This window comes from Leptosomus discolor, chromosome 5, assembly GCF_034619465.1.
Source record: "Leptosomus discolor isolate bLepDis1 chromosome 5, bLepDis1.hap2, whole genome shotgun sequence".
Lineage (NCBI taxonomy): Eukaryota > Metazoa > Chordata > Aves > Leptosomiformes > Leptosomidae > Leptosomus > Leptosomus discolor.
Window position 1 is genome coordinate 2,980,934 of NC_141395.1, and position 20,369 is coordinate 3,001,302.

The window sequence follows — 20,369 nt, forward strand, 5'->3', positions numbered from 1 at the left end:
GAAAGAAGGGTTGGGCCTCCATCAAAAAAGTATATTATGCTTTAATGCAAAGAGAAAGAAATGGCTCTATGGGCAAAATTCAAGTACGAGTGACCAGCTTTTTTAATCGTAAAGTAGGTGCAACATTTTTTAAAATGTTACAACACCGCATGACCTGTAACGCTCACAATATTTACATCGACTGCTTACATGAAACCATAAAAACCTCTAAAAGAGCAAAAAAAAAAAAAAAAAAAGAATCGGTATGGACTGGAACAAGCTACTCCTAGCACCCACATCAACGCCATTATTAACCAAGGAGCTCAAGTGCACGAGAACGCTTTACGTGGCCGCCCGACGTAAAGCGGGCAGCGGGGGAGCAAGCGCAGCCCTAAGGAGCCCAAACGCCCAGGGGAGGGTCGCGCTCCGTCCCGACTCGGTCCCGGGGCGGGAAGAAAGGCGACGGGCGCTGACACGCAGGGAGGGGAGAACGGGCAGCGTCGGCTCTCGCCACGGGCACAGCGACTCGGAACACCAACGGGTGAGCTCAACTACACCCCCTCCCCACCTCCCTCCCCACCCCACCTCCCTCCCCACCCGCCCCCCCTCCCCCCCCCCCCCCCAAAAAAAAAAAAAAAAAAAAATTAAGTTTTTTCCTCAAATCAACCACTTCACGTGAGCTTGGGTGGAGGACGGTGGCGTTACGGACACGAGAACCTCACCTGCCCCGCGGGGGGCAGGGGACCCTCGGGGCGGGCAGGAGGGAGCCCCGAGGTAGCGCCGCGTGCTCTGGCACACGAGAGCCGAGGCCGGGAAAGGCGCCGGGGTCCCGTCGTCCTCGGGGACGGCCGGTCTCGGCCACGTCCTTCAGAGAGAGGAGTTTGGGGGGGCCGAGGCGAGGCGGGGAGCGATGGCCGGGGGTCCTGGCGCCGGGGGGCTGGGGAGCGGCGGTGCCGCCAGCTCCTCAGGATGCCGGTCAGGGCCAGGCCTCGGCCGGGGAGTGAGGTTTGGGAATTTGGGGGGAGGGGGGGGGGGGGATGGAAATCTGAGGTACGTGGTGGTCCCGGATGAAGAGGTGGGGGGTTACGGATTCTACCCCAGGACCGGGGACGGTGAACCGAGAGTTACTTCGGGAAGCCTTGACGACAGAGGATGTCATTGCTTCCATCACCGCCACCACCACCATCCGTGTGAGAAAGAGAAATGAAATAAAATGGAAATAATGTTGTGCTACACTTCCGTTCGTTAATTTTATCATGGCTCATAGCTTTAGACTTTTAAATCTGTAGTGTATTAAGTTTTTCTACATATGTTTCACATTTCTCACTCAATATAACATAAATAATTTGGTTAATAGATTTTAACCTGCACATTTCAGCCACATTAATATATATAAGAATCTGTTAATGGTATAAATAATTCTTTTTAAATAAAATAAATCTGATATGTTACATAATACTGATAAAAATTACTGTTGCTAATAGTTTTGTAAGCCACCCTTAGGTTTTTGGTGTGTCAACACTGCGAGATGGATACTGGGAATTACTTCTGCGGACGCTGCGGAGCGTGCCCTTTCGCTCTCCTGCGAAACCAAACCGCAATCAATCCTGATCACGCTGTTAAAGCAGGGCCTCTGCCCCCTTCCAAGGAAACACGAGGGTTAATGAGGTTAGCTAATTCAAGCTAATAAATCTAGGGGGGTTGGGGAGGGGGGCGGGGGAGGGGGGTCGACGTTACGGGGGATATAAACTGTTTACCAGGTGGCTATGAAACTTTAACTACAGAAACGGTTGACTAAAATAGTCCGTCTACTTTTTTTCCTTTTTTAATAAAATCTACAGCATTCTACTTTAAAAGCTAAGGAACTAAAAACGCAACCGCCAGTTGCAGCCTCTGAACTGTTAATTAGAGCTGTGATCCCACATCCCGTTAGGAACCTGCAAGGCTGCGCTCTCCTGCAGGGACCTGCGATGGAGTACAGCACTTCCAGGCAAGGTTCATTCCAGACAGACAGTATCAATGAACACTCAGTGGCGTGAAGTGTATGTCATAATTAAGGTATTACATAATCATGCCTTCTCTCTGCTGTTAAATACAAAAACAGCATCTTTTACATTATCATATAAAAGCATTTAGGCTGTATTTTTATTTATCACTTTACACTGGTAGTCTCTTGTATGTGTACTCAATAGAAACCAAAGAATTTTGTACACTATTTTTTGTACAATAAAAGATAAAGTGTGCATTAGGTACGCTTGTACATGACAATATTGTACAATATTTACATTTCAGATATCACCATGAAATCCTGTATTATCTATATACACAATGAAAATTTCTCAGAAACATTTGGACTATTTCTTATAATCACAATTTTAGTATCATAGAAAAAAAATTTCAGTAATCATCTGACATCGTTACCGCAACCTTTCCAGATTTCTGATTGGCTTATCCAGCAACCGCTATCCCTCCTAAGCATCAAAAATAGTGTACCACTAATCCGCGTAGCACCCTGCGATGGTGTCTGTCTGTCTTCATATAAATATTGATATAACCACGCCTATATCAATACCTACATATAGACTTATGTGCACGTTCACTTGGAGAAGTACTGGACCAGTAACAAAGACATTCAATGTTATCTAGAGATCTTCCTCCTCTTGGGTTTTGGAGGCTTCACTTGTCTGTCTCCCTGTGGGATTTGGTGGACCTAAAAACAAGTATATTTAGAAGTTAGCAAAGATTATGGGTCAAAGTAACCAGCCAGCAAGACACGAGCTACAGCGGGGCTGGAGGCGCTGTTAGGAAACACCTCCTGTCACTCCACGTCTACAGGGAAGCCCGAATTAAAAGGAACTTCAAGAACTTGAAGGCGCTGGGGAGAAAAAGGTTCGCACCCTGTGCGCCTGGAGAGAGGCACCGGCCCCGGTGAAATGGCGTCAGCGGGAGCCAAGCCCCGAGCTGCGGCCACGCCGGATTCCCAGAGCCAAACCTTCCCGCTCCGTCGTGGGGAGAGCAGGGAAGCGGGAGGCGAGAGCACGCGGCTGACGGGGAGAAACCCGAGCAGCCGAACGCGGGTCTGCGGCAGCGCCACCGGGGCCCAAGCGGCGCTCAGCCACCTGCCCTCGTCTCGTTAGGAAAAGGAAACGCTCGGTTTCGAGCTAAACGCAAGATGAGTCTGAGTGTGGAACAGGTTGTCGGCACTGCCTGCTCGGGAAAAGCCAGGCCGTAAGGGAAGAGCGCGGTGACGGCGCGGGATGCCAGCCCCGTCTGCCGGCGGGAGCAGCAGCTTCCCAACGCCAGCAAACCCGAATTATTCCCTGAATTCCTCCACACTGTTAACATTGACTATGGATTTGGGGGCAGAAATGATTCTTGGAGCTCGCTCTCTTGCTTTTCATTTAAAATGTGACTGATGCCTGGACGGCAGAGGGTGAAAAAACCGCAAGTCACTAAAAAGAGACCCGTCGGTTCCCTGGGAGTGTCTGTAGGAACCTGGAAATAAACCCCAAGCGCAAATCCTGCGATCGGACCGTGAGAACCTGAACGAAGACCATGGGACGACGTGCAGGCTGGTGCCTCAGCTCGGCCGCATCAGGGAACAACCGGATCAGCAAACCCGGTTACAGCGGTTTCCCCCCCGGAGCCAGCTGATGTCCCAGTTAAAACGCACCCAGCGTAGAGTTTGACTGGATTTACCAGTGAAACCAAAGTTATCAGCGGACTGGTCCAGTCCAAGCACGTAAGCGGTGGCGTAACCGACGGAGGCGATGCGTGGGCCGAACGCCCCCCTGCAGTTACTGCCCCACGGTCAGACCCTGCTTTCCTTTTCCTTCCAAAGGCAGGAGGCAAACAGGCCTTTCCAGTCAAAACTTAATCTCATTTGGTAAAATCGAGAAGTTTAAACACAAGATTTGATTTTGTCATTACAGCAGCCATCAAAGGCTACCGAGTAACTTATTGAGTATTTCTCGGTGGTTCTGAAATCTGCCCCAAGCCTGCAGGTCTGTATTCCTTTCCTTTTACACACCCCAGAAGCTCCCCCGAAGTTTTACCGCTACTTCTAAACACGCACACGGCACTGAGTATCAAGGACAAGACTTTTTTTTTTTTTTCTGTATTCAAACGTTTTACAATTAATAATTTGAATAATTACCAATGATAAGACACGGGAGGTTACACGCGCTGTGACATTTGCACTTCTAAGTGTGCTCCAGCGTGCCACGTTTTAAACGTGAAGATGAGTAAACTACATAAATTTAAAACCAGAAACATCCTGGGCTTCCAAACTAACAGTGTAATTGCTGCAGAAAGAACACCGTGTGATTCGACATTAGGAATACTCTTGGTTTTAAACTCACCTTTCATGACAGCATCTTTCATTTCACCGGAGGAAAAGTTTATTCAAAGAGTTTTACATTCAAAAGAACGATGCTTTCAAATGTGGCTTCAGTATCTTGCTTGAAAAACAAATGAGCCTGATTTTGTGTGTCTAGTCAGAGAAAACCCACGGAACGTGAGCAGGACCGGAACTGATCCAGATATTATCAGGCTGAATGTGTCTAAGTATGTCCAGGAATCTACCTTTGTGGAAAAATCATGTAATTGGCCACACAACTGAAATTTCTACAACCCTTCCCGTTTTTCAGAATGATTAGATGTTTGCGAAGGGTTTTTAACGCGGGAGAGATACTGAAAGTTCCACAGTATTTAAGAAAATAGAAACAAAGTGTATGTTAGAAAGCAACCCAAACCAACACTCCCAGCCTTCGACTGACACACGTGCAGAAATAAAGAAGATTATCACAAAGGTGAAAAGAAAAACTTACATTCCCAGACATTTTGTCTAGTTCGCTCATGGCCTCGTGTATAGCAGCTTCTAAATGGTTATTTAGCTTTCCGCTTCTAGGGAGAAAAAAATAACGCCATCAGTAATTGTCAGCAACAGAAAAATACGTTAAAATAATTAGTAATAAACACGTTGACTCGTTGGACACATTCTACCAACCGCGGAGCCTCCCAGCTTGCCGCAGCACGAACAGTGAGGTCAGACCCATATACGGTATTACGTGTAATTACAGAACGAAAAGCAAAGCCAGCCCTTCGGGGAGCTGCAGGGCGAGGGACAACAGCCACATGACGGGGGATATCCAGGGATAAACAGCAAGAGGACCTCACGGGAACGGGGCATTTCCCTCAATCTTGTTTCTAAACCCTTCGCGAAGGGCCAGGCTCTCACGGGTGTCGATGAGGAGCAGGAGAGGAGTAACTCCAGCTGCTCTGGGCTTCCTTAAAGACTTCAAGTGTTACCGACCCTTGAGGCAGCTTCCCCCTCCACGTTACAGGCGGCATCTCCTTTGTAGAGGTGGTTAATGTGTTTGGGAAGGGCGACGTGCGCTGCCGTCTTCTTGACAAACCACGGCGTGAGCTCTGAAGACCTTCCCCTCACCCACAGCACAAAGTGAAATATCCCTTCTAACTTTAAATAGCCAGAGGAAAAGGAGTCGTATTAGTCCTCTAAAACGCTGCCAGTTTTACCCCCAAACCGAGGGCTATGGGAAAGGGAAGGAGAAGACTTTCTTCTTCCAGCCCCAAAGTGCCCCCAAGCCACGGGGCAGCCCCACACCCATCTAACTTCACGGCGGCTTCTTTGATTTACGTATCTTTCTTCCTTTCCCACTTGAACACCACGCTCTGCACGACAGGTCACACTTCTGCGGCTCCGTGTTCACGCCTCAGGAGTTTCAAGCTAGGGAACGGTACCTGAGCACGTCACTATCGCTGGTCGACAGCTGGCTGAGGACCTGTGCTTAAAAGCAGGTCGATCCGTATTCACCTACATCTATAAGCTGGTTCATTCGTGACTTCAACCAAGTACGTTTAGAAGAGCGATGAACACGAGGAGAAACGGCTGAACAGGAGCTGGAGGTGAGGGACAGTTAGGAGCAGCCACCACAACAGCCTCAGGCGGTGACGAGGTACGGTGAGCCCTGCTTTGGAGATGCAGGGATGAGGGAGGAGGAAGAGAGCCGGCACGAGGGAAGATTATGGCAGAGAGGGGTCCCGAGCTGGCACGGATGGTTGGGTCCCTCACAGAAGGAGCCACTTTCTGAAAAACCCCTTCTCTTTCAAGAAAGCAAGCTCTTCACGTCAGCTGGGACATCCTTCCCTGGATGGGACTCAAAGTTGTGTATAGCCACTAAAAGCATCGGCAGAAGATGACAAGGAAGGAGCACAGATGAGCTGTCAGACCAGCGCTGCCGTACGGCGCTTCCACCCCCCCCTAGTTTGGCAAAATGATTTCCATACCCGTCAGTAGAGCTGGGAGAGCGACAATAAGAGATCTGAGGGTCTGTTGTTCATTATTCAAATAAGATACTCCCCGCCACCATTTCGCATCGGTCCCCCGTGCCGCGCCAGGGCGCGAAGCGCACGAACAACCAACACAGCCAGGAACCTTCCTGACCGGGGAAGCGGGCTCCACCCCCGCCTGAAGCTGCACGGCACTACCTAAGGCTCTGAACGAAACGCAACAGGGCCAAACTGCAAGACCACGTCTCCTGATGTAGCTTAAGTCAACCCCAGAAACGAAGACAAACCGAAATAAGTATTTGCATCCAAAGCTTGCCGTGCCCACTTGGGTCTCCTCACCTGCTTGAGCCCGGGCTGCTTGCAAAACCAAGCTGAAGCTGCACAACCTGGGCAAGCGAAGGCACCCCCAGGAACTGTAAGTGACAAGCTGTCGTGCCCCTCCAGTGGCAACAGAACGTCCTATGCAGGTAACACGACTCTATTTATAACGCAGGTCTCTTAATAACTGGCAACGCTGCTGACTTACATGTCATCTAGAAGCAGATCTCAGACGCCAAGTTATTTAATCAACATTATGCTCTATCAGCAACCCACCCGTATTGCGGTACCTACGAAATTACCGCTGTTCGTCAAAACAGCCACTTGAAAGTATTTAAGGCACAAACGATCATTTGCGCTGTAGTCTGTTACGTTCCCTTTGCTGTGAAGATGCTGATCTGCGCCTGAGCACCATCACTGAAATATCCATCTACTGCAGCGAAAGCACTGCAGCTAAAAACCTGGGAAGGTGACATCAGATAAACCTGTGCGTCGGGTGATGCAAACCAACCCGTCAACGTGACAATTTTTGCCAAATTACATTTACAAGACGCTAGCGACAGTTTGTTCCTCTCATTAAAAAGCAGCACATCATCTCTTAGAAAGCCCCTCGTGGCCAACAGCTCTGGAGCAGGATTTAAATTCCTTCCCTCGGAAAGGGAGGACAGCCTTTTTGTCAGAAGTGGGCTTTTCACCCTCCTCCTCCCTGCTGGGCCCGTTCAAATGGCATCATCAAAACGAAGTCTGAGCGTGCTCGGAGCTGAAGTTCCCTCCCACAGCGGACATCCTGCAGACTTCACCTGCGACTGCTGCCTCTGGGCAGCTCCTGGGGCGAGAAGAGGGGACGTCCGAGCGCGCCCACCTTGCTCGACTCCAACAAGCCGCTACCAGACTCACACCTAGAGAAGACAGAGAGACTTAAGGCCGTGTCAGGATGGAGAGTGATTGGAGCTGGGGGTTGGAAAGGCAGCGGAAAGATGCGGAAAGATGCGGAAAGATGTGTTAGCTCTTCCCTTACAGGAGTCCTGCTCAACTCTGAGCCCATGTCCAACAGGAGGGACATCAGCGACGTGACTGCTCAACGCTACGAAACCACCGCTCGAACGTCACTTTGAAGTAAGTGAGGACGGATGGTAGGGGCGGCAAATGGTAGGGGCAGTAAATGGCACAGTCCTGACAGAGGAGATGCCTGGTGTGGGAGATAACACAGCGAGGAACGGGAAACCACAGGAGGAGGAGACGCTGGTATTGGGCGACGACCCTTGGAAGGTGCTTGGCACGCATGGTGACAGGAGAACGCTAGTGAAGGTAACTAAAGCTTGGGAAGAAGAAAGTTTGGCTCAGACGAGGCTTTGGTAAGGGAAGACCTCCAGGAGACAGTCTTCTGGAGATGACAGACCGGTGAGGAAGCTGCTACGTCAAGACCTGCTGGAAGCAAGAAGGGATGTGGCTCAAATAAGAACGGGACGGCCGAGACGGGACTGAGACAGGTGGGGATGGCTCCGCAGCCTGTACCGGAGTGCACCTTCCTACAGGGCCCAGGGTAACGACGGCGGTCCAGGAGACACACCGTGCCTCTCGGACATCCCCACCCAAACCATTTATTTTTTTTTTTCTCCAGAAAACGCTTTCTTAGTCGAAGTTACAAAGCTCTGTGCAACAGAGCGAACACATCTGACTGTGCCGGTGGAATGCGCTGCAACGGCATTTTGTTCTGGCGTCTTGTTTAGAGACTGAACACGAAACACTGCCACTTTACAAACTGACACTGAAGGTTAGATTAAGATTTACAGCTCACAAACACTGGATTTCGGGTGCGACGAGAATTGCATCCTATCACATCCCTATTACAGCTCAGGTTTTAGCTTTGCAGACACCTTTCCTCTAATTTAGCTTCAGTAATTTTATATTTAATATATAGCATCAATATATTTTATTGGTGATTATGTCCAGACTGTGCGGTGAAGGAAAAAATCGGAAAATACACTAAGGTTGAGACAAGAACTGTAGGAACAGGAAGGATAATTTGCAGAGTTAAGGTATCTGAACGTCATTTGGAGGATCTGGACACTAACCCTGCTCGGCTAAACTCACTGGACCTACGTGATGCTAGTCTGTGCCCCCTCACCACACGTGTCCTGGGTCTCCTGCCTCTAGAGGTGAAGTACGTGATCCGTGGATGCACACGGTCACACATGTCAGTGCTGAGTACTTACACAGGTAGGAACCAGAAATCGGAGTGTTCTACAGGTAGCAATTGTATCGAATGCTAAATGCTTGGAAAAATCTGGACCCGTGTGTACTGAGATATTACAGAGCCATATATCAGAAAGGAGACTTGTAGCTTTTTCAGATAAATTTACACGAGCACACAGCAAAAAAGAGGAAGGGCCCATGAAGAAATACCAGAAGATTTAAACTACGAAGTAAGTACAAGTACAAATACGGAGAAAAAAAGCTTGTCAGGGCTGTAAATCAGCCCTATGGAAGGGGCAACCGGGTGCCCCAGGCTGGCCGGGATATCGGTACCTCCTGTCTCCTTACGGGCAAGCAACGGGGCAGAACCAGAGGGGCCACAAGAAACGGCCACTGGATTCAGCGGAACTGCAGAGAACCCCTGCACTCTGCTAAATGTGCAAACGTGACTCAGAAGACGGGGGTTTTTCTTAAGTTACACGGCTTATTTCAACTTTAGCACCTCTTTAAATTTGCTCCCGGTGTCACTTTACTCGAGTCACGGATTTCGCTTCAGGGACACGAGCAAGGAACTGGGGAGATGCCAAAAGCCCTTCTATGTTCTCACCACACACCCTTAAACTCCAGCAAGATATTTCGAGGATGGCCTTGGAGAAAACAACCACCAACACTGCCTCATCGTCATAAAAAAATATTTCTCTTAAGCGCCGCGTGACATATAAATAGAAGAAAAGCTTCCACCTTAAAAGGAGTTGAAGACAAATAATTATTTAATTCTCTTAAGCCCGTGTTTATTGTGCCACAGACAAGTATTGCAAGCTGACTTCAAATTCTCACGTGGCTTCAAAGCAATGTATTTTCACCGCCAACAGTAAATAAGCAGCAGCATCCCAGAACAAATCCAGTCGCAGTACAGCTTCTCCTGTTCTATCCTCTTACAGCTGCCCAGATTTTTGTTTTTCTCCTGAAGTCAACCATTTTCCTCTTTTTGTCTATGCTGATGCTTCCTGCCCCAATACTGTTTCATGGTCTTTCTATCCTTGTGTGTTCGCAAGTCAAAGCTAAAAGGCAAGATAAGACCAAAGAGCGTAAGGAAAGCTTTGCACTGAGCCCCTTGTCTGGTTAAATACAATCAGACTTCACCAATTCTGAAACAGCAACGGGAAATAAACTGAATTTAACGGAATAAACCTGTGCTCTGCCTGCAGCAGCAGCGGCCAGAGGGAGAGGGAAGAGATAAGAAAGGCAGATCTTGTCCAAAAGCGTATTTGGTCAGAACAGTTCTGATGTAATAACTTTTTTTTTTGGGCTGTAAATTAGAAATCCTACACATGAAAGCTCAAACAAGTAGGCTGACATTTTACAAAGGCTACTGTAAATATCAGAAGATGCCACAAAAATGCAGATATCAAAGATCGCGGATGATTATCGTAACTGACACGAGGAATTCGGAAAATTAACTCTTCAGTCTGGCCAGTCTGCTAAGCTCCCCAAAATGAGAGCCTTAGGAAAGAAAAGGATCTGCTTATTCCATTTCACTAGTAAATAAATGAGCATTTACTTACTTTCTGTTCCTTTTTCTGGCTCGGTTGTAAGCTTCTAGACCTTCTGTTAGTGTCTTCAACTTCTCTGGCTCCACCTGAGTGAAGGTATGAACACCAAACCACATTACCCAGACCTGCAATTATTAAACACTGCTTTTACTTCACTGCTAGACATGCATTACTATGGAGCCTAATTTTCACTGCATCCATAAGACACCAAACTTCCCAGCAAAGAATAAATTAATGCCTGGCTATATACACCCCCTCGTACACGTACGTACACATTATGATTTCTCTAGATGTCCGCACCACTAGCAATAGAAATACAGAAACCAAAAGCATGACACTCACGAAAACGAAACTAAGAAGGAGAATATTTTTAAAACCTCGTTTGTCCTTATGTTATTAATACGAACGCTGCCGTTAGAGTCTCGTGGTCCGCACTCACATTTGACAACTGTACTTTACACCTTTGAGATCACCTGGAACGCATTAAAATACCAAGTTGCCTAGAACACGCGACACAGTTCTTCCAGATGCCACCAACACAGCACCTCAAATCTCTGGATCGAGCATTGAAGGCCCCGGTTGAACAACGCTGCTAAGGGCAGGGCCAAATTCATCCCCAAGGCCCACAGCACGTGCTCACGTTAAACGGCTGAAGGCCTCAGGAGGAGGGTGGGCAGGGCGACAAGCTTTATTGACGCACTATGAATCCAGGAGGCTTAACTACAGCTCGCTGTAGCCAGCTAATCTAGTGGTCCTGAGAAAGGCCTTTTTAAATTTATTTATTTATTTATTTTTCAAACTTAAGCACATACTTTAGGGATCTGCGGAGTCAGGAATGAATTTGAGCACGTGCTCAACCGGGCTGCTGAGCTGGTCTTTAAAGTATTTTAGCTGGAAAGTTAAATTCTCTTGAAACCAGCCAGAATGATAATCTTGTAAGCAATCTGTATATAAACCACTGCACGTAATCACTGGCACCACTGCGCAGGAGCCCGTTAGTACTGGTATAACCACACAAGCAAGAAGAAAATGAATTACATTCTCTACATCGTTTTACCATTTGCATTCTCAACACATTAGTCCACTTAACTCTGCATGTTATTTTGATTTGGTTCAGACATTTCTGCTTGTAAAAACAAAATAAGGTATTTAAAACACATCAATTTAAAGAAAATGAATGGATGAATTCCTTTGTCAGTATTGCTACATTTTGCTTGACTCATTCTTTAAGCTTTGCATAACTTGACAAGAACGTTATACAGCATTTGTTTCATTAAGAAGTACAGCTTGTATTCTGACACGAGGAAAATTAATTCTATAAATACAAATTTATTAAGCACGCCTATATACAATCTGAAAAAGAAATTTAAATGCAAATTCCCTCTAAACCCAGCCTTTCAATTACTAAATAATTTATATTCACAATGAAACTGATTTTCAGACGTGACAATGTGAAATTAATGAGTGAGCAAGTTGTCAAAATCTCTAGAAATAAAGCCCAACATAATACATGTTTAGACCAAACTTCACATGTTTTGACCTTATGGGTCTTATCTCACGTGTCTTACCCCTCTGACCATGGAATTGGGGAATACTGCCGTTTCAGGGACTTACAAGAGTCATTAATGGTGCAATCTACGCGTGGGGAGGCAAGATTTCTATTCTCACGCAACAGATTCCATTATGCCATGGATTGTAGCGCTTTTCCCTTAAAGCTGCGCTTACTTTTAATGCAAGACTGCAAATACTTCAAATAATTCCTCTCCTAATCGGACTTGGGATGAATACATAGGAAACACGATCTATTGGACACCTGCGGAGCTGAACCTGAAGCAAACCGCCCTCAGAAGCTCACACGTGACATCTCCTCCGCTGAAGCGGCGTGACCGGAGGCAACGTCACTCCGCCCGCAACACGGCGCAGCTCAAGCCTTCGTTTTAGAGCAGGTTTGACCGACAGCTAAAGAAGAAACTTGTATTTTTCACACTGAATGGAAGGAAAAGGCAACAACATAATCGTCCGGATCCTTCGCCACTTCACTACGCGGCGGAGTTGTCAGGAATGGGAAATTCTCCGTTACCTGTACCCACGCTACAGGTGCGTGTACACAGGGAACAGCTCTGCCAGGGTTGTACGTGCCTGCCGCTGGACACCCAACGAAGCCCACGGGTTAAGTATTTTTATGAAGAGCCAGTACCACGTCTGGGTCGCAAGGAACTTAAGTGACAAAAAGAAAGCGGCAGCTTCGTTACTGGAATTCGTGGCGGCGGAGCAGCACGCTACCTGCCAGCACTCTTCTGAGGAAGTATCCCTGTCACAGCGGCGGGGTGTTGGAAGCAACGGTGACGGACACACTTGAACGGTACAGTACCGTGTGCCTTCACTTACAGTAAGCCACCACCACCAAATAACACGTAGGGATGGGATGTTCAGGGCACTGATCAATCACACCTATCATCTGCAGAACTACAAAAGCTCAGTTTACAAAAACCTAGCTTGACTGACGGGAAGCCCACTGAGAACAAGACTTGCCCCGTAAGAACCACCGTGAAATGCAGTGACAACAGGCAACTCCTGCTCACACAGACCCCTTGACTTCCACCTTGTTGCTCTCAAGGCCTTGCTCCTGTTTAGGTGATTTGCTCTGGATAATAATCAAATGAATTACTTAATAAACCACGTATCCTCCGCTTTAGGAGGAATGTAGGTTCAGGCTTGCTCCTTTTCCTTTTCAGAAATTTCTGCTGCTACTGCTGCGCCTCCCCTGGGTTCCTCATTAATTTTCCAATAGCTGAAAAGCAAGTGTTCATCGGGAAACAAAGGTGCAATATTCCCCCCTTCTCCTGTCAGGGAAACACCATGCTAGCTGCTCTTCAAACAGAAGCATTATTACATTTAATACCCAAAGTGTTTTAAACGGAAACAAAAATCACATTACGTACGATATAAAGAACAGAGAACATACAGAGCACCACCAAATCCCAACAGCACAGCAAAACTAACGTTACAGTACAGGAGGTTGACGCTGCATTATACAAATACTTTAAAAGATGTTTTAAGAAAGCTCCCCAGAATATACAATTTTCACAACTGCTGTTAGTGACCCCCACCATAACCTTTCAGGATTTCTTGATGCGCAGAATTTCTGAAGACTATTTGGTTTTCAAGGTGTTTTTTTTTCTTTCTTTTTTTTTTTTTTTTGGTTTGGTGTGTTTTGTTATTTATTTTTTTTTTTTCTTTTTAATCAGCCCAGGCTGCCCAAACACCCGAAGACTGTGGCTGTACAACACGTTACAGGAACGTCTGAATATGCGTCTACGCTGCGACTGCGCGGGGGAGTTCCTGCTCATTTTCAAGGAGAAACAGAACCGTCAGACAGCCCGTGCACGTCTTCATCTCCTTCCCGCTCCCCTGCACCCCACCTCTCAACCTCAACCCCTGACCCTTGCGACGGCCATTCACTCTGTACTTCTTGTTGGAGAAAATCAGACATAGTTGGGTTTGGGTTTTTTTAAAACTTCAAATTATCATTATTAAATTAAAGATCTTCTGCTGTGAGAGGTGATCCATCACGTGGGACTTCTTGACGAAGAACTCCGAGCAGTCTCTCTTGCTGCCTCGACGAGGACGCATTTCCACCGTTTGCTTCCCTGTTGTTTGTGCTTCAGCACCCGATAAAACCCGCGCCGCCCAACAGACCATTACACCGCCCCGACAGAACGCACAGAAGAGACGCAGACCGAAAGCAGGCGGGTTTGCACCGAAGCAACTCTACATTCTGTAACCACCAACTGGGGAGGAAAACGTATAAAACCGCTAAGGAATGCAAACGGAAGAAACGTTACCTCTTTACAGAAGTTATAAAAAATAAGTTCTTAAAATGTATCAAACCAGTCATACAGATACGGATACACGACTCTGCGAGGTTAGCACAGAAATGCATACTCGGAACACACGGGCGGGGTGAGGACTGTATGGGGACAGTGACGGCGTACGCCTCCTGATTTTTCCAGTTTCGTTTCATCTCTTCCAGCTTGCGGCCTCTCTCGTTTGCCTGTACTTTACCAACCGCCTTGTCACTCGGGGAGCTAACGCTTCTGAGGAACGAGCTCCGAAGCATTCAAATAGCGTTACTAAAGCACGCTGGCTTCTCTATTAAGTAAACACTTCTGTTCAGCGTACTCAGACGGGAGCTCTGCGACACCTCCGTGGCTAAGGAGATCAGCAGAGAGGCCACCTGTAAAGAGAGACTGAAGGCCTCTTGAACTGGGGTTAAAACCATTCCGGCCAAACATCACCCCAGTTATTCACAGCACCCAAGGCCTGCTGGGCCGTTTGGGGAAAATTACATTGGCACATCAGCCTCAGAGAACTCTGCAACTACGAACCACGGGAAGACCAGCAGGGGTTACGCTACGGAGGCACCAGCTCCAGAAGCTCCCGAGCTATCCACTGGTGGGAGTCAGAGGCCGTTGGTGAAGCAGCGCTCCTCAACATGTTCCTGTACCCTGGGTACCTGCTGTCGGCCAAATTTTGGCGAAAGGAATACTGTGGTCCAAGCCCCTATCACCCTTCTTACGGCTGTTGTGCCACGTGCTAGGCAGGTATATGGGGAAAAAAGGTACAATTTTTAAGTGGTTTGATTTCTTTGTGCGAGAGGTAGAATGTTATTTCACTAGATCTTTCCTTTCTGCTTACGTATTTTTAAAAGTTGCGTTTTATAAAACGCCACTTAAAAAATTATATATGGAGGATGTGACATATTTATATATATATATAAGAACTACAGAAACATATAGTTCAACAAGTAGTGGGGACCAGAATTTGAAATATTTATCATAATAAAGTAACCAATAACGCCTTGATAACAGTATTTTCTATATACTCCCCAAGAAGCAAATGATTTGTCAACAAAGAAAAATGGATTTTAGTACGAAAGAGCAAACGGGAATGCTTTCCTCACTACTAAAAGATGGTCAAAATCTCCTCTCAAGGTGAAAATGCGCCTGCATTTCCTCTTAAAGAGCGTTATGTGTCAATCAGCAAGCTTTTGCCCATCACAGACTCCTCAGTCTGATTAGATCACTCTTCCTTTTTTGCAGTTTTCAACACTTTTAGAGATCTCCATATCGGTTTCTGTGGACACAGCCAGAAGTCTGACTAAACACACAACGTAACCCATTTTTTGTTAACAGCATTTTTTGTGTAGCAAGTCTTCGGGGCACAAACTAGTTAGTAAAGCACAACCAGGCCAAAACATAACGTGTTTCACGGCATTGGTACAAGTTTCTCGTGAGGCAACCACGGGAAAAATTCCGTTCTGCAAGGTATAGTTAGGAAAAAAAAGCAATTTGCACTACTAAAATAAGAGACAAAGAATAAAATAAAGAATGGACCGAGAGAGTTTTGATAAACATTTGTATGAGCATATGTACACGTGTATAGAGAGAGATATGTGCATAGATATATAAATATACCTTCCCCTCCTCAGCGTTTTGTTGACATGAATTGTGAACTTCTTCTTCTCTTACTAGTTTCCCAGGCCATGAAGTCAGTCCTTTGATTTGGCCCCAGACCAAGTCGCCAACATTAAACGTCCTCGGCCTGTAATGTATCAGCTCATTTGAAGAAGGGGAATCTGGGTTCCTTAGGTCATCTTCACTACTGATGCTTTTAGCATCTGAAGGGCTAGGCACACACCCATTAATGCTTTTGGCATTAAAATCTCCATTGTAATGGATATAGTCTTTAACTAACGAACTTTCCAAGCTATTCGAGGAACTTGGAGATTGCTCCTCCAGAATCAGGTCTTGTTTAGAAGTGTTCAGCAACTCCCCAAATCCTCTGTTCTGCTGAGGCCGATTTCCGTTTATGTGTGCACATCGTTCCACAGTGTTCTCCAGTCTTTCCTTAAAACTCATCATAGTTCTTTTGTAACTGTTATACCTGAAATTCTCCTCCAACATTTTATCACTTTGACAGTTTCGCTGTGATAACAGTATCTGATGCTGCTCGCCTTGTAACAACGGCAGCGTGGAGATGTTATTGGGCCTTTCGTGACAAGGACTACTATGGATATGGGTAGAGTGGTCTAGAAACTCATCACATTTCCATCTATTTATCTCACTGACAGGGCTTTGCTCCCCTTCCCACTGTTTTTTGGGTGTGTTACAACTCGCTGATTTGTAATATTCATACCCATCCCCTTCACTGGAATTTTTACCGTGCTCTGAATTCTTCAGTATTCGTGTCCCTCTAGTGTTCCTTATCCTACCTTCATGATCAGAAACGGCAATGTTTCTTCCATGGATTACTGCACTGACAGCACTAGAAAGGTTTAATGGGTCACCAATTGAGGCTGTGAAGGCACTCATGGCACTCAAAGCTGGAATGGGACTCATTTGTGTTGTACTGCTAACGGCAGTGGTGATTACTACTTGCATTCCTTTGCTTGCAGCATCTACAACTGCTTTGTAGATCGCGTCCACCGAGGTATCACCCTGAGCAGCGACACTGAGGTTATCCTTCGCCTGTTGTCCAAGAGATGGGTCAGTTCTTTGCTGCAAGTCACAAGATGTTTCTTGGAAAGGAGGAAGCATAGCGTTGGAGCTCTCAGGAACTGGTGCCATTCCCATTTGTGTGATCATTCTTTTGTTTAGGACAGCAGCATCTTCCTGCATTCTCACCTGGGAAAAGCAGAGAAAAAGATGGAAGTTGCTGTTCTGCCTGAAGTTCCATTTCAACAGACAAAAACTTTGTTTCATTTTAATAAAAAAATTCAGGACGGCGGCCAGGGTGACTGTTTGCGACAGTACATCATTTTCTTTTGATTATACATCAGTTACGAACGGTGAACAAGCTAGACAGAAACCAGAAAAAGCATAATTTAGAGGAAAGAAACCCACTGGCTCTTAAGACTTTGCCTCATGGATCAAAACAGATGCCTTGCATGAAACGATACAACCCACCATGCGCTGCCGAGACTACATTATCATCTCTTTCAGAGTCTTTTCAGGGATTTCCTCTTCTGATGGAACTACAGCACCCCCCTTTGTTCTCTCAAGTCCTAAACAACACCACCAAGGTCAGTATTTCTGGTCTCACCTAGTCTCTTTCGTCCCTTCCCAGACCCTAATTTTGCTTCTTTCCTCCCTACCGACCGTTCTGGGCTCCCTCTATGCTCCTCACTCCATTTCGGGACTGCAGGCCACCACTTGTCCGTTTGGCTAACCTTTCTATTTTTTCCCCTTTCGGTTACGAGCTTCTCTCGTGGGAGGTCTTTTCACTTCAGTCCCCCGTAAACCACGGCTGCACCCCTTTGAATGGCAGCTGTCATGGCAGGCGCCGCCACAGTAAACTGTAACCTCCAGATTAAAGTAACTGCGCTTTTTGTGTTCCTTGTCACAGACGCAGGCAGCGAAGACGGCGTCAATAATAGCGCTCTAACAAAAAACGAGGGTAAAGTATTTCCAAAAGCTCCTTTAAATACTTTCTATTTCTATAACTGAGAGGCTGAAGCCAAAAATACTGAGATAAAGCCACCGAAATCCATACAAAACCAAAGACAGACAATAGGCAGTTAGAGGGCTGTGATTTTGCACATCGAGACGGAGAAAATGACACGTCTCCTTTTTCCTTCTTAAAGGGTAAAAGCACTTTCTGGCACTACCTGCACGCTGCTGTCTTCCTGTCCTGAGTTCTGCAGCAGCCACAGTAATACTGAATAATAATAAACACGTTATTTTAACTCTGGCTTTATTACCCACGTTGGTTGCTAGGCCTCCTGTCAGTACATTAGTTCAACAACTTGCAGCATGAAGAAGTGCCTATTTAGGCGGGGAGCAGGGAGGCATCATTTTCACACCGTCTGTCATTGTATATTCACTCTAATGCTTGTTTCCTTCGCTCTATGCAACCCACATCGCAGCCAGCTCTTCCACTCAATTTCAGTGGGAATAGGACTGGTACACACAGTCACCTACCATAATTTATTGAGTTTCTAATGACTGTAAAGTGCTATCAATATCTGTTTCTCAGCACTGAACTGCTAGAGTGGTCTAAGCAGGAATTTATGATTGTTTCTGTGGAATGGAAAATAGTTTTGCTAAAAAGTACAGTAATTGTCATAGCCTATTTTTTTCCCCAATACACGCAGCATAACTCTTCCCAAAGAAACTATGCCCCATTTCTAAGGAAGAAGGTATAAAATGTCAGTAACAAATGTTACTGATTTGCAAAACCCAAGACCACTGAAAGAGGCAGGCAGTTGTATATACCATGTGTCTTAATCACTCAGCAAAAAACCCCCCACCAAATTCCAACTATGGAGGATATAATTTCACCTACTAACAGCTGCACATTCGTTTGAACATTGATTTCATTTTGCTTTCTACCTGGAAGTTTTGGAACAGACATGCCATGGGGTTTGGGTTGTTAGCCGGGCCAGGAATTGGGGGCTGGCCTTGAAAGCCCTGCATGCTCTGATAGCCCTGGAGAAGGTGCTGTTGCTGCTGATTTGAAGGAAACATCTGATTGTTGTTTAATAGCGACTGGAGATGACTCAGCTGATGGTTATTCAAAGTAGTGTTTATAGATGACATGTCACCTGTAATTCAAACACAGGGAAACAGAAGTCAGCACGGTTTTCAACACTCGGGAGGAATTTCCTTGACTCAAATTTTAACTGACTGCTAAGCCAATCTGTGAAACAACACTTTTCCCCTTCAGTCATTGAGGAATGGTCCTCAAGGCATGTGTCTCCTACTCTTCAGTCCTTTGTTTCGTCAGTATTGCTTCTTCTGCACGTCCCATCTACCTGGGCTCTTTCTAAAGGTTTCTGACACGGCTGTCGCCGCCTTTGGAACGGCGCACAGCCAGCTAGAGCAGAATGAGCTCCTATGATATTCGGCGTCCTGGCATCTTACTCTTAGTTTCCAAAGAGCGACTGCTCCAAACAGTACTGGGGTGGTGAGGGGGGGAGGAGGGGAGAGAGAGGGGAAGAGAAAACGATTTAAAAACCCCAACAAAACTAGTTTTTCATTAACTATGACAAAATAACGTGAGCTAACTGCAAATGAGCAAAGGCTTTTTGGCTCACTGACATGTCAGCCAACACTCCAAACAATTTTTTTTTTTAATATTCTAGAGAAACAATTGTATTAATGTTCTGTATTATATGAAAATCTCACTTTACAGGAAAATTCTAGTTCTAGTTAAATACGCTGTTAAACCTGACTTTATGGAATAAGAAAGCTTAAAAATATATCCATTTCCTAGGGTTTTTTTTTCATTAGTTTGCTTTTTTTAATTAAAAGCTGATGTTTTTCTTAAAATTTCCATTTGCAGAATCATTGGTTAGTCGTATTTTACATCGAAAATGTAAAGCAGCGTTGAGTTCACGATAGCCCTTTAGTAGGTAAGCATGAAGTAGTAGGTTAAATACTTATCAGCTCTTTGCCACTCTTTAATTCCTCCTACTAGTCTATTTATTAGATTACGTAGTCCAAACAGCAGAGGAGTACTGACTGCATCCCAGATTCATGGTAAAAATTATCAAAAGGCACAGGAGAAAAAAATTTGCATTTAAGGGCTTTTTAATCACTTCTTTCGGGACGTAGGTGTTTGTCAAGTGAGATACCCTGGGTTTCTAAACTAGGAGCTAAAGCAAAAAAAAAAAAAAAAAAAAATCAGAGAAATGAGAAAATATAAATACACAATCACGGGCTCGAAGGGCAACCTCCCTCTTTGAACTTGTGCACGGCCCTACATCGAGTGCTTTACGGATTACTTTACGGGGAGCGGGTTTATGGTTTTGGCACTTTGGATTCAGTTGGAAAAATGCACTTGGCCATTCTTCACCTACTGCACAGCTACTCGTACTAACCCTGTGATGCCACACGCACTTGAAACGCAACGCTGCATCCCAGAGATGCACCTGTGCTTTTACTACTTGAAAACTGAAACAAGTCCAATTGCTTACAGAATTTTAAGGTGTATATAGTAGGTCTAGGT

At 46.0% G+C, this 20,369-nt stretch overlaps 1 protein-coding gene across 5 annotated transcripts in view; it reads right to left on the reverse strand.

Moving 5' to 3' along the window:
* Window positions 1–1,782: 1,782 nt before the first annotated feature.
* The window catches only part of MBD5 (methyl-CpG binding domain protein 5), a 46,273-nt gene continuing 27,686 nt past the window's right edge, over window positions 1,783–20,369 (reverse strand). For 2 of the 5 annotated variants that reach the window (XM_086465330.1, XM_086465333.1), the window contains 5 exons: window positions 18,752–18,963; window positions 15,836–17,044; window positions 10,371–10,483; window positions 4,809–4,884; window positions 1,783–2,689 (listed from right to left, as the gene is read on the reverse strand). In XM_086465330.1, the coding sequence (XP_086321456.1) occupies window positions 2,618–2,689; window positions 4,809–4,884; window positions 10,371–10,483; window positions 15,836–17,044; window positions 18,752–18,963 (1,682 nt within the window). In that variant the 3' untranslated portion in view covers window positions 1,783–2,617. Of the gene's footprint in view, window positions 2,690–4,808; window positions 4,885–9,765; window positions 9,867–10,370; window positions 10,484–15,835; window positions 17,045–18,751; window positions 18,964–20,369 lie in introns of those variants that run through there. The other 3 variants (XM_009948191.2, XM_086465331.1, XM_086465332.1) reach the window with 2 other exon arrangements.